The sequence below is a fragment of the Lutra lutra genome, chromosome 9 (genome assembly GCF_902655055.1).
Source record: "Lutra lutra chromosome 9, mLutLut1.2, whole genome shotgun sequence".
NCBI lineage: Eukaryota > Metazoa > Chordata > Mammalia > Carnivora > Mustelidae > Lutra > Lutra lutra.
In genome coordinates, this window is record NC_062286.1 from 13344707 (window position 1) to 13359645 (window position 14939).

The window sequence follows — 14939 nt, forward strand, 5'->3', positions numbered from 1 at the left end:
TCTGTTGTTCATGCTCATTTGTAGAATTAGATACATGGAGAATAAGTTACATTCATGGGACAAATGGGGAACCTGAGACCTCTTTCCAACACACAGGGTCTATCTCAGAGCAAGTAGGAAGTGAGGCAAACTGGCAGGACCATCCAACTTAACACATTCAGCGGCATTTGGAGCGACGGTGGGGAAAACAGGCTCCCCAGTTACTTTCACACTTCCTCTATACATTTCAAAAAACAAGGTGTGACACTGCAGCTGGATTTTTAAAAGACCTTCAGAAGGCAAAATGCCAGGTATTCTGCAAACTCCTTGCTTGAAATGGGTTTTCTGTTTCATGACATCTGTTTGCTGTGGGGAATCCCAATCCGCTCCGTTAAAGCAAGGGCTTTAAGCTTCTTGAAGGATATTTCCTGTTCTTTAAGGTTCTGGGTTTACTGGAGCTGTTGGCCTTTGTCATTCTGAGCAGGGGCATGTTGGAGGCCTGTCTGCGCTCTACCAAAACTCAGGAGAATTGTGTTGAAGAGGAAGGAGAGAGGGAGACTGGCAACCACTGTGTGTGTGCTGGGTGCTGTCCTCCAGAGAGCCCTATGAAGTAAGAGCTATTACCGTCTGCATTTGACTTGCTGGGGAATCCAAGCCCAGAAGGCTTACCTACCTGTCCCTCCCACCCCACCCCCACCATGCAGCTTCTCCACCAGTACACCCCATCTGCTCTGAACTGGGTAGGTCTTGCCGGGGAGGGGGGCCCTCTGGGGCACCCTGGCCACCACCTCCTCGCTGCAAATTGCCCTAGGTTTGTTTTCTTTGGCTCCCTCATTAATGAGTTCCAAGGACAATGCTAAGTCTAGTTAGGCGGCCTTAATTGGTTTAGTTACAACAAGATAATTCCTTTTTTCTTCTCTCAGAGGCCTTTTTGTTTAAAGACATTTTAGCTGGAAGATGTTAATTATCAATGAGGAGAAAGTGACACCTGAAGAGTTCATTTTCCATCTTGGTCCTCGGTGTCTCCTTTGAACCCCCTCCGCGGCCCTCTTTCCCACTTCGTCACCTCTCCCCCAACCGCCATAAAAGAGAGCTCTGCCCTGGCTGGCGGCGGAACTTTCTTTCTCACTTGCCAGGGAGCTGTTCTCTCTGCAGCTGTCCCCCAGGCATGGACAACCTGCGCGAGACCTTCCTCAGCCTTGAAGAGGGCTTGGGCCCCTCCGACAGCCCCGGCCTCCTGTCCTCCTGGGACTGGAACAACAGGGCAGGGCCCTTTGAGGTGAACCAGGCCTCCCCGACCCAGAGCCTGTCTCCGGCATCATCCCTGGGGTCCTATTCATCTTCTCCCCGACCGGCTGTGGCTGAGCTGGCCTGTGGGCACGGAGGTGCCACCAAGGGGGGCAGCGGTGGCTGCGATGGCCGTGGGACCGGTGGCCTGGTGGAGGTGGACTACAATATGTTAGCCTTCCAGCCTGCCTATCTGCAGGGCGCGGGGGGCCCCAAGGCCCAGAAGGGGGCCAAAGTCAGGATGTCTGTGCAGCGGAGACGGAAGGCCAGCGAGAGGGAGAAGCTTCGGATGAGGACCTTGGCGGACGCCCTGCACACCCTCCGGAATTACCTGCCCCCCATCTACAGCCAGCGGGGCCAGCCGCTCACCAAGATCCAGACGCTGAAGTACACCATCAAGTACATCAGGGAGCTCACAGATCTCCTCAACGGTGGGAGGGAGCCTCGGCCCCAGAGCGCCTGAGCGCTGCCCAGGACCCGACCCATCCCAGCCCCGGCGCAGGGGGGCACAGGAGAGCTTTAAAGACCTGGACTAGCTCACGGAACAACAGCATGAAGGTTTTTATTTTTGTTTTTGTTTTAATATAGAAAGCGTGGTGATGACTTTGTTGTCTGCAACATTGTAAGGGAATCCCCACCAGACTTGTTGGAGCGACCAGAACACTTAACAGCCAGACAAGCTGGTATTTTGCTTCGTGTTCCCACAGTTGCTCAGGAGAGGAGCCCCTAGCAAAGAGACCCATTACTTGGCCCTTCTCTGCCCGTCCCAGGTATTTTAAAGGGTCCGTGATTTGAAATGTATTGTGTCCAGAATGTAAAACTGTTACTGTTAATCTCTTCTCACTGTTTGGGTCTGGGAGCTTCCTTTCTGTGGCTAACTCAACCCATATTTTGTATAGCATCCAGCGTGACCCCCCCTGGATTCTTATTCAGAAAGATTTGTATGGAGTAAAGGGCTCTAGCTTTCCTGTTTTTATTTTGTCTGTTGTGTGCCTGTGTGCTTGTGTGAGCGTGCGCACGCGCGTGTGTGTATGTGTGTGGGCCCTCGCGCGCTTGTGTGTGTTTGACTAAAATCATGCCTTTTCTTTTGCAGGAGCCCAAATCACGTAGATGCAGAAGGAATTAGCATCATGGTAAATAGCAAGGCACAGGCAGGCAGGCTACACTGAGACACAGTGAAGTAAGGGCCAGCACCTCTTCTCTTAGTGCAGGGCACAGGGCGGTGGGGGCGGGGTGGAGGGGTAGTGGACGAGGGAGGCTGCCCACCCTGAGGGCTTGGGGATGAGCAGACAGGAAGGAGGAGGAAGTGGGGGAGGACCCAGCCCCACAGGGAGGGCCTGAAGCAGGGCTGGAGGAGGCCGTCCCAGTGCCAGTCCTGGTATGAGAATAACCTCATTGAATTCCTTCGCTTGCTCCCTTCTCAAATGAAGAGATTGGTTCAAAAACAGTAACAGGGGGGGCGCCTGGGTGGCTCAGTTGTTAAGTGTCTACCTTCAGCTCAGCTCATGATCCCAGGGTCCTGGGATCGAACCCTGCATCGGGCTCCCTGCTCAGTGGAAAGCCTGCTTCTCCCTCTCCCACTCCCCCTGCTTGTGTTCCTGCTCTCACTGTCTTTCTCTCTCTGTCAAATAAATAAATAAAATCTTAAAAATAAATAATAAAAGGCTATTTTAATTCTATAGATGAGTGAAAGGGTTGGGATTCGAATTCAGATCTGTCTTTAGCACCCCCCACCAGAGGTTTTTTTTTTTTTTTTTAAAGATTTTATTTATTTATTTGTCAGAGAGAGAGAGAGAGAGAGAGAGCGAGCACAGGCGGACAGAGTGGCAGGCAGAGGCAGAGGGAGAAGCAGGCTCCCCACAGAACAAGGAGCCCGATGTGGGACTCGATCCCAGGACTCTGGGATCATGACCTGAGCCGAAGGCAGCGGCTTAACCAACTGAGCCACCCAGGCGTCCCCCCCACCAGAGGTTTTTATTCTCCTCCCACATCCTCTCCTCCTCCCACAACTCTCCCCATCACCCCACATACATCTATACCCAAACACATGTTCCTGTGCAGGGTGCCCTATCTCAGGGTGGGGGAGGCACACTTTCAGCTCGGCCAATGTGAATGGCACAAGGCATTGAAAAGAGGGCTTTGAATTAAGGAGGTTCCCCAAACCTTTGAATTAAGGAGGTTTTTTGTTTTGTTTTGTTTTAGGCTGCATTTTCCTCCCAGTGGTTATTAACCATTTGTATTTTTCTTTCAATGAATAGTCTGTTAAGGTTTCCAGTCATTTCTTTTCCTATTGGTGCTTTTTCTTCTTTGTAATGACACATTAACAAAAGCAGAAGATGTGTTACAATTTAATGTATAACTTCTTCACTTTATTCCTTTGTGGATACACGCATAAGCAAATAAATGAGGCATCTATACGTTTAAAAAATGCCTTTAATTCTGCAAATTCCTTTTTTTTCTTTACTTATCAATACATAATAAAAGTCCTTCCAATGTAACTCAGAGAAATCTGTGATGTAAGTACCATTATTACCTTGACTTTACAGAGGAGGAAACATAAGCCCAGGCTTGCTCTAAGTCACCATGTGAAGAACACAGTGGATATCAGAAGTTCAATTTGCAAGGGCATAGGTGTTGTATAATTTGTTTAATGAGTCACCTTTTGAATAATATTTAGGTCATTTCATTTTTTTGTTACAGGAATATACTTTAACAAACATCGCAGACAACTAGATTTATCCCCAGGTATTTTAAGTAGCCTGGAAATTTCCTGGAAATGGGATTCCTGCCCCAGAGTGCATGCACATTTTAAATTTAAATCAAGACTATTAGATGACTTATAAAAGTTGGCAATTATTTATGGTCCCTCTAACGTTATGCAACAGAACCAGGTCTCCCACATTGCCACTGGATATGACCAATATTTAATGGATACAAAATGGTTAGTTCACTGTTGTGTTAATTTTAATTTCCCCATCTACTAGTTGAGATGGTGTTTTTTTTTTTTTAACTTTATGTAACTTTTGTTCATTTTGGTTCCTCTGCTATAACTTGTTCTTTTATGTTCTTGGTTATTTTTCTATTGCGTTACTTTGTCTTCTTGTTAATTTGGGAGAGTTGTTTGTATATTATACATATTGAAAATGTTTCCTCCTGATCTATCATTTTTGTGATAGACCTTGTTTATAGTATCATATATTTATGATTTTGATTATGGTATTTTTTTTGCTCTAGGAAGATTTTCATTTTCATATGATCAACTCTCTATCCTTTTTATAGCTTATGTGTTTTTCCCTCTTGCTTAATTTTTTCCAGTCCTGAGGCTTTCCAAACATTCAGATTTTTTCAAATACTTTCATAGTTATTTGTGTATGTATCTTTTAAAAATAAGTGTTATGCACTATTTGTTTTTAAAGTAGGCTCCATGCTGAGCATGGGTCCCAACATGGGGCTTGAACCCACCATCCTGAGATCAAGACCCTAGCCAAGATCAACGGATTGAGCCACCCAGGCACCCCTATATGTACCTTTAATATAACTGCATTTTATTTTTGTCTACAGTGCAAATAAGGAATCTAACTTTATTTCTGATTAGTGTTCTTACAACTGAAGAATATATATATTGTCATCAAGAGTGATGAGCTGTGGTGGGACACAGCTGCTAAAATGTCATTCTGTGTATACAAACCTCCATCAGCTTCTCATGTATTTTTTCCTGGTGCTTTACCAAAGAGACCAGAAAGTGTTGGAGAGCATCAAGGTTTTCTTCAACGGACTCTGCCTTGTGCTTAGATAGATATTCGTGTGAGACTGTATGTTTGTGCACGTGTACCTGTACTTGTATTGGGTGTATGTGTGTGTGGTTTCACATGTTGGGGAGGACTGGGGAAGACAGTAATATGGGGAAGGGGATGTCTAGTCTTTGATCAGGTTTTAGATCTATCACTATTTTCCTTGCCATTTTTAAAAGAGTGGGATCCAAATGCTCTTGGCTTTGGTTTTTTCAAGCTCAAGCATTAAGAATGGTTTATGAATAATTTGGGTAATTTTGGTTACCTGTAGGGACCAGAATCTGTGGACGAGCTAGAGTACTCATTTGTCCTCACTCTCTAAAAACCTGGAAAGCCACACACTCACCTACTAGTTGGGCTGGCCCTCAGGACGCCTACAGTGTCCACTGGAAAATGAGGAGGAGGTGACAGCTTGGTGGAAGGGGTGCCTCTGGCTCTAGGCCTTGTCACACAGACACGGGGGAGCTCAGCATGGAGGCAGTCCGCCTCAGGCCGGCTCTGAAGCAGCAGCTAGGTCCAGGAGAGGCAGCTGTCTGTGAACCAGCATTTGATTCCGGCAGCAATCCCCTGTGGAGAGGATAGCTGGACCAAGACCCTGATTCCCCTTCGGAGCATTCAGAAGCAGCTGGCCCAGGCAAAACTCATAAATCGGAAGAAGGTATTTCTAGGGCTTGGACAGGGAACCACAATCTGTGTGTGTGCGTGCTGTGTGTTGGTCAGATTTTCAAATTTATTATTTCAGTATTTCTCCTCACAATGCCAGGAGCTGGGCATTATTGTCCTATCTTGAGGATGAGGAAACTAAGGATTGGGCCAGCTCAACAGCACAGAGCCCCATGACTAGCTAATGGCACATGGTTGAGTAGTTAGCTGAAGAGCTCAGCTCTAAAGTCCAAAGCTCGAGCCTTTCTCGGAGTCATGCTGCCTTTCCTTCCAGCTCACCCCCGGACACTGTGGGCTGGGCAGGGGAGAGCTTTCTCGGCAAACACTTGCTCCTGGGTTTCTCAACTGTTTCTGTTTCCCCATCTCTGGTACCTCCATTTCTTTCAAAAATCAGAAACATTTCTGATGAAGCTGTCATTCCTCTTGTCTTCTACATTATTTCCCTTTGAAGTTCTGCCTCTGCCTCCAACATTTCCTCAAAAATTCCTTTTACTTCCTTGAGGGCCCCTAGGATGAACCAGTGAGGAAACCTGACTTCTGTTCATTTGTGTTCAATAAAATGTTCCACAATTCACACCGGATTGAGGTTTCTTTGTTCTTCTTGTAGTTTCTGCCACATTGGCTAATTGGGACAGAGACCAGAGCAGGGGTAGGGGAGATCCTATGCAAATTGACAAGGAGACAGAATTTCCTTTACTTTAGGATATTTAAAAAATTCAGCAGCCAAAGAAGATGTGTATTTAAGTGAGTTTGGGTGTCGTTGCCTTTGGGGTCCTGTTACCATAGCTAAGTGTGTGTCTACTCTAAGGAGTCATTTGCTTCCTATATATACTCCAGGCTACAGAAAGGGCTGGGCCTTGACCCAGGCTGGCTTGAAGGCAGCCAGAGTTTGGCACTCTCCTCTTGTCCTTCTCTGACAATTTGAGAGTTGTTTACCTCCAAAATGAAATCTGAAGCCAAAACAGAGTTTCTTAGAGTACCTGGGAGGACTTGATATTTTAGTTCCAGAAAGGCCCTTAAACTGTGAGAAGGAAGAAAGCAAAGAACTTGTGAGGAAGTTCTTGTTCTTTATCTCTTGGGTTTGGAAGCCATTCCCTTCCCTTAGCAGAATCTCCCCAACACATGTTCTTCTGCAAATGAACTCTGTTGACTTCTGTTTTCCTTCATTAAGTAAGGTGGGGAGGAGGGCAGGGCTGGGGTCAGGGAAGCTGTAGGAAAGCGCCACATGGGCGGTTCCCAGCATAGCCAACAACAGTTGTGGATTCATCACCTGAGGTATCAGGCTCAAGGTCAAAGTCTTCACTTACTTTTTCTCCTTCAGACTTGACTTTCAGACTTGACAGCTGACAATAACACAGGGCTATATTAGCCCATTTTGCAAATAAAGAAACAGAGTCAGAGAAGTCAAATCACCTTGCCCAAGGTCACGTAATCGGTGGTGAGCCCAGGATTCCACCAGATCTGCTTGACTCCTTCTTTTGGCCATTCTAGATTCTAAACTGTCTCAGCATTTGAGCCTTTCTCAGGAGCTTATGCTCTCATTTGAAAAAGCTTCCATTCGAAGTTGCACAGTCCAACAGACTTAGAATTTACGTAGATCAGGGCATAGTTTCAATTGTGATATCCTTTCTAGTCTCCTCCTACGTGATGCGGAGCATGATTATTCTCTCTTATAAAACGGGATGTGAGAAAAGTTTGGGGATTCGTCACAACTTTGGGGCATTTGTATGTCTCCATAGGGATCATAAACTAGATTTCAAAACATACCCATTCTAAGGGACTACAACTCACACACTTTTCCTTCAGTTTCTTTAGACATGAAGTAACAAAACTAAAAATGGCAATTATAATAATAACAACAACTAATACTTACTGTGCCTTGCTTGTGGTAAGGCACTTTTTTTTTTAATTTTTAAAAAGATTTTATGTATTTATTTGAGAGAGAGATAGAGACAGAACTAGTTGGGGGGCGCTGAGAGAGGGAGAAGCAGACTCCCACTGCAGGGCTCAATCCCAGGACCCCAAGATGAGGACCTGAGCTAAAGTCAGACGCTTAACTGACTGAGTCACCCAGGTGTCCCTAGGCCCTGTTCTAGGTACTTTGCATGGAATAGCTATTTTAACCTTTCTGAGGTGAGAGATAGCTACTTAAACAACCCTACAACATAAGGGCCAAAGTGATCCCATTTTACAGATTAGGAAGCTGAGGCATGGAGAGGTGAAAGCTTATTTAAATCGTGCAACTTGACAGCAACAGACCCAGGATTCAATCCAGTCGTGCTCCCACTAGGCCCTTACTAGCACTCCTGGCATGTCTTCATGTTGCTTTCCTGATTACAAAGCATTTTACTTACATTATCCGGCTTAGTTCTTATTTATAACTCATTATATATGAAGTTGATTAGGGTTGGTTACATCCATTTTACAGATGTAGAGGTTAAGGCTCATCAGGATGAAATATCACAACCGCTAATAAATGACAGACCCGGCATCAGATTTCAAATTTTTAGATTCCTAGTCTGGTTCTTTCCGGTTAAACTCTTCTGTCTCCTGAGGATATCTAGTTGTGCCCAGAAGCCTGCCCCACAGGGCATCGTCCTAAAGACAGAACGACAAAATGTGCTCTATGGGACATTCCTTCTTGGTGGGTTTTGCAAGCAACCTTTCTGAATTTTTACGTCTCATCAGTGTGCTCACAGAAAACAGTCAACGTCTGCAGGTAGGGTGGGGTGATGAAATCCTAAGCCCTTGAACTGAGTTTCATTCAGGATTCAAGAATTCGCGTCCCCAGGAACCTCCCATCACTATTCCGACTGCACGTCCAATTAGCAGACGTTTAAGTAACTTCGGTCCTGGGGTACTAACAAGCATCACCATGTTCAAAAGCAGGGAGGTCTGTGAGCGCCCCAGGATCTGGGGGGTCAGATGTGGGCTGGTTTGGCTGAAGCACAGAGTCAGTCTGGAGGTTCAGGGAGAGGAGAACCCACGGGAAGGCAAGGGCTGGAGCCAGAGGGCTGGAACATCCTTCAAGCTCTGGGAAGCCGACTTCGCCTGAGCGAAGTCCCTCTCATTCCAGGACTGCCTTGGGGGTTATTTTTCAGGTCCCAGGAGCCTGTGGGGCGCGTGGGTGGCTCAGTGGCTTAAACACGGGACTCTAGGTTTCGGCCCAGGTCATGTTCTCAGGGTCCTGGGATAGAGCCACACAAGGGACTCAGCTTGGAGTCCTCCCTCTCCTTCCCCTTCTCTCCCTCCCCTTCCCCCTCTCTCCTTCCTCCTTTTCCCCTGTCCCCTTTTACCCCTTCCCCTCCCACTGCTCTTGATCTCTCTCTGTCTCTGTCTCTCTCTTGTTCTAAAATAAATAAATAAATAAAAATTTAAAAAAGAAAAAAAGATAAAAGGACTGGATATTGAACATAACACTAGGATGAACGACAGGCTGTGTCCCACTTGGCTCTGTTACTAAATACTTAACGATTTCCTGATTTACTTCTCACACTGTAGTTCTTTTCCAACCCATGAAGGGATAATCCAGTCTTTGGTGATAATGCTTAAAATCCTCTTTCTTCTCCTGTTTTCTCTGTATCTCACAGCTCCTGCCATACCTTTATTTCAAACTTTGCAAAAATTCTCTCCCCAGTTGTACCCACATGACCCTTGTCCTTCAACCCCTCTGTCTTTCACCACCCCCACCCTTCTGTACATGCCCCTCCCTCTGTTCAACCCTCAGGATAAACTTGTGAGGGCAAAACGCAGTCCCTGTTCTCAAGATAATTAAATGGAGCTGGGGGAATAGGCTTACAAGTAAATAAGCATAAAAAAGCACCTAAATAATTAAAAAAAATTTTTTTTAAAAAGGTCCCAAATCCTTGGGAATAAGGGAAGGAGAGAGGAGTTCTAGCTGATGGGGCACCTGGCTTCATAGGTGAGCTAGCACCAAACTTGAACCTGAATGGGTAAGTGGGATATCGATAGGGCAGAGAGATATTTCAAGAAAGACAGCAAAGCCAAGGTAAAAGGCAGGAAGGCAAGAGGCACGGCACGTGGGCATGGGGACTGAGGGTGTGTGAGTACAGACTGTAAAGGGCCAAGTGCCAAGTTAAGGGGTTGAATGTAGCAAATACCTTTATTTTTTTGTTTGACTCATTCTGTAATGGTATGCAGTGGTGATGAATTAATGCACTGATCAAGGTTTTATGGGCTTGTGGGTTGTTTCTTAGCCTGCACTTGGTACCTGGGAGAGAGGCAGGATCCCTGCTCTTGGGGGAGTTTATTTTTATTTTTTAAAAGATTTTATTTATTTATTTGAAAGAGAGAAAGTGTGAGACAGAGCACAAATGGGGAGGAGGGGCAGAGGGAGAGGGAGAAGCAGACCCCTCGCTGGGCAGGGAGCCTTGCACTGGGCTCCATCCCAGGACCCTGGGACCAAAACCTGAGCTGAAGGCAGACCTTCACTGACTGAGTCACCTAGCACCCACTCCTCTTTGGGAGTTCATATCTAGTGGTGGAGGAATAAGATTTCCTGATTGAGGAGAAAGGATCGTGGCGTTAGACAGTGGGTCTGAAGGAACTTTGGGGAGAGAGGTGAACTCTATGGCAGTTAGAAGCATGGGTGGAGGGGTTGGAGGGTTACAGAATGTGAGAGCAGAGGCTGCAGGCTTGGGAAGGGAACAAGGGCAGAGCATTCTTAGAGGAACAGAAAGGTATGGGGAAGGAGGGACCAGGAGCGGTGAGAAGGGAACAGTGGGTCTAGTTTTGGGAAGTTATGGAAAAGCCAGCGCAGGAGACATCATTCTGAAATACTGATCAGTCCCCCAGCATTCTGTTGTTTCTCGAATGTTCACTTCAGTGAGTACCTGCCACTTTCTAGCACATCCATCAGACTGTGAGGTAGCTGCCATTTTCCCCATTTTACAGACAAGAAAATGAGGCTCACAGAGGTTAAGCAAGTGGCCTGGGGCCCATGACTGATGAAGGGCTTCCCCCAGGCCTCTCAGCTGCACTACCCTCCTTCACACAAAGAACCTGAAAGTGAAATTAGAGCATGATGATCCCATGGGAGGAACGACGGATTGCTCAGGACAGTTCTGAACACAGGAAATATCTGTGATTAACACTAAAACTGAAGCATTCCAAGAAAGGGGGAGAGACAGATTTCTTTGTTTATAGCTGATTTAAGGAAGTACAAATGCCTCCCCCTTTTGATCTTTCAGTTTTTGTGCTTGGGAAGGATCTATCCAAAATTCCTGGGGGGGTTAAATAAGTATATGAGACCAAATACAATCGATGCTCCCGTCACTTCCCTGGGGTCTCCGCTTCTTCCAAAAGAGGCCCTTTCAGTCCATCCTATCTTGGTGTCCCCCTGCCCACCTTTCTCCATGGCGGAGGGTGAGCAGGCTGGAGGTGCCAAAGTAGGCCCCCAGGAGGCCAGAGGGACCAGGAGGTGCCATTATGAAGGGCTCTACTTAAAAGGAGCAAAAGGTGTCAGAGAAATGCTAGGGCCTTGCTGTTTGTTTGTGTGTGTGGATTTTAAATACCGGGAGGGAATGGCCACTTCATTCCCGAGCCCAAGGCAAGGTTCACAATGCCAAGCACTGGGCAGCAGCAGAGCAATGCGACTTTGTGGAAGCAGGAGCTGGAGACAGATGCGATCTCCCCCACTTTTGGAATGCCCTGCCCATCCTCTTTGTGGACAAAGCTGCAGGTGAGTCTCCTGAGCCACCAAGCATCCAGTCCTTGCTTCCAAACCCAGCTGCTCTAGGTCACCCTGCATCTCAGGCTCACTGGGAAGGCCATGGACAGATGTTTGGGATGCCAGGGAGGCCCACTTGCTGCAAAACAAGGAATCCATTCAGAAAACTTTATATCCAGGTGATAGGCAATCCTGTACCTGCGATGGTCCTGGTATCTATAGAGAGGAAAGCCCAGAGCGAATGGGCTGCTAGAGAATTTCCCAGCAGGCACCTCGGGGGCTGTGCTCCCGGGCTCCAAGGGGACATCCCTTTCTCCCAACCAGGCTATGGACAGACTGTGTACCAAGGCAGAAGAAGAGATCTGGGGACCCAGTTTTGTGGTCTGAGAACATGAGACAGTGAGAAGCCCCGTGGGTCAGTGTAGGAACTTAGCAATGTCTCCAAAGCCACAAACTTCATGAAGTCTTTATCTGCAAAATGGGGGAACAAAGTTTAATTCATAGGCCAGGTGTGAAGAGTAAATGGAACGATGACCCTAAGTTCCATGCATAGCGACTGATGGTGTAAATGCTTGTTTCTTTCCCTCAGGTTGAGGAGATCTGGTAAAAAAATTTGTCAACGAGTTAAATCAGCAAGCTTAGTGGAGGAGAGTTAGCTGCACGCGATTGTCTTCCCCATTGGGGTGGCCGGGGGTGGGTGGCCCCATGATGTCAGAGACTGGGCTCACCATAAATGATCCATCCTGGGGGCAGAGGTCCCAGCTCAACCACAGAAAGAAGCTGACGTCCTTATTTCAGCCTTGTGATGATAGAATTATTAAGTGCTTCATTATATAACAACAACACAAAAAATTCAAATGGTTTGGACAAACTGAAAATGCAAAATAAAACTAACTTTCCTCATTATCTAGACAACTATTATACTTTTTTTATTCTAGAGATTGCCCTATGAGTTTAAATGTCTATGAAAGACAAGGAAATTGGCATTTGCCTGTTTCAAGCACTGCATCTCCTAATTGTTCTTAATGACTTTTTTTTTACATCAGTAGGATTTATTTTTATTTTTAAATATTTTATTTATAAATATTTTAAAATAAATATTTTATTTATTTATTTGAGAGAGAGAGGAAGAGCGAGAGAGAAAGCATGAGCCGGGGGAAGGGGCAGAGAGAGAGGCAGGCTCCCTGAGGAGCAGGGAGCCCAACCAAAGCTGGTAATCCCAGGACCCTGGGATCGTGACCTGAGCTGAAGGCAGATGCTTAACCGACTGAGCCACCCAGGTGCCCCACATCAGTACGATTTAGAACTTATAAATTTTGTTCTGTAATTACAGTGAGTTGTTCTGTGGTCTACTTATAGGTCAAGTCGAAAAACTGAAAACTGATGAACAGCATTTACAACGTTATTCAGTATATTTTATACCATGAATGTTTAACCATGAAACTGTGTTTGGAGCCTTATGGAAGCAGTACATCCATGACTCAGTCTGATATCAAATGTATATTACCTGCACGGCTGGGAACGGGGGACATCCAAACACAGACATGGTCACATTTATCTCTAGGGGGAAAGAAGAGGACCCCGAACTTTTCTGGGTTTATCTTCACCACAATGAGGAGGATCTTCCTGGGGACAAGGAAGATGAAGGAAGGGCCAAGCTAGGCATACCCCAAGGCCAATTCTATCTGTGAAGTTTTCCGTTTCCTAATGAAGAACTTCCTTTGACCTGTTCAGACCTGGGGATCTGTTGACTGCGACCAAGAGCCCCAACACGGAAATAGTCCCTACATAGTACAACAGGCTACCCCCCCCCCCCCCCCCCCGATATTCCCCTGCTGTCCAAACACCTGCTCGGGGTTACCCACAGGGCAGCCTGCAGCTGGGTCCAAATTAGCATCATTTAGCGCAGCTCATAGAAAATGTTTGATCTGGGTGCCTGGGGGGCTCAGTTGGTTGAGCGACTGCCTTCGGCTCAGGTCATGATCCTGGACTTCCGGGATCGAGTCCCGCCTCGGGCTCCCAGCTCCTTGGGGAGTCTGTTGCTCCCTCTGACCTTCTCCTCTCTCATGCTCTCTCTCACTCATTCTCTCTCAATAAATAAAATACGTAAAAAAAAAAAAAAAGAAAATGTTTGATCTAACAGCAAAAGCAATGCCTAGAATCTGCCAAGAACCACACGCAGTTAGGATCTTGACAATTTGTTTCAAAGTTTGTTTCTGTGATAGCTAAGCTATATTGCTGAGTGGTTATAAAATAAATCCATTTGCATTTTCTATACAAAATTTATATCTTAGAATTTTATGGGAAAAAGAGTCTGCTTCTTTTTGAAAATGGCATTCCACCTCTTGTCATTTAAAAATCTCTTTGACTAAATAGTATTTTAATGACTTTTTAATGATGAAGAGACACCATAGTCTAAACAATCTTAAAATTTGAGATCTCTAACTTCCCTTACGCTGCCATAATATTTATATAATCATATTTTCTATACTGAATCTATACATGTGTTCTTTTAAGTGGTATCCCAAGGTCAGGAAATATGAATTTTGTAACAAATTCACACTGCTTTATAATTAGCATTCTTATCATTTAGAAAGTCTTTGTTAGTTTTGTGGGGGAGATTAAAAAAACTCTACAAGTTTTCATTTTTAATTCATAAATTATTTTCGTAGGAAGAAAAAAATATTCTTAAATTTAGAAATGCTGGGCTTTGGGGGCTGTGAACACAGCCTTCAACAGGACCCTGGTGTCAGTCCCCTTCAAGGTCACCCAGCTGGAGAAGAACATTTGGGGGGGTAAACTCAAGTCTAAGTGCTCTCCATAATCTTTCACAGTTTCTATAAGACGCAGAGCTTCTTTTGAAGGGCTAGCCGCCCCCAAACAGCTGTATCTTATTGGTAATAGTCAACTATTTCCATACATGCATCCATTCCAATGTGAAATCAATGGTCATGTCATGGCCAGAGGTCCAGGTCTCAGCAAAACAAAAATCTTCAGATGGCAAATGGGGGCTGGTTAATGTTAAGAAAGGCGGAAGGTGCCAGGGATTTATGGGAAACAGGAGGTTTGAGCTCTACCTACAAAATATACAATCCTTTGACAGTTAAAACCAAGGAGAGCTGCCATGGCTCCCCATGCCCCTTTTGAATCTAGAACAGTCAAGGCTGCAGCAGGAAGGTCAGTTCACTAGTCTCTGCTGTGTGTGACCTCCAGGGTCATGTGCATGAGGCTCTCCCACACTCCAGAGTCACGACGTCTATACCATCAAGGGGGTGGCGAGCCTCTGATTACCACTTGTAGACTCTCTATGTCCAGGTGGACAAGATGAATCTTATTACTTACCAGTGGTAGTGGCTGCATGTCTGAAAACCAACGCTCCTAGATGAATTAACATACAATACAGCACAGACCCTACTGCTGGTCTACACACAAATGCCTTCCCCTCTCTGCTTTGAGAGTATTGAGAGAAGTTTACCAAACAGTCGGAGAAAGAGGGGATGGGGATGGGTGGGAAGAGAGAGACATACACA

General features: G+C 45.8%; 1 protein-coding gene across 1 annotated transcript; it reads left to right on the forward strand.

Annotated features, from left to right (window-relative positions):
• Positions 1 to 1147: 1147 nt before the first annotated feature.
• On the forward strand, positions 1148 to 1729 carry MSGN1 (mesogenin 1). The gene has a single exon (XM_047746691.1). It carries the CDS (start codon positions 1148 to 1150, stop codon positions 1727 to 1729), a length of 582 nt encoding a protein of 193 aa, XP_047602647.1.
• The last annotated feature ends 13210 nt before the right edge of the window (positions 1730 to 14939 follow it).

Bases quoted from the DNA above. Each gene is read 5' to 3' on its own strand.
- MSGN1 (XM_047746691.1), top strand. From the start codon at position 1,148: ATGGACAACCTGCGCGAGACCTTCCTCAGCCTTGAAGAGGGCTTGGGC.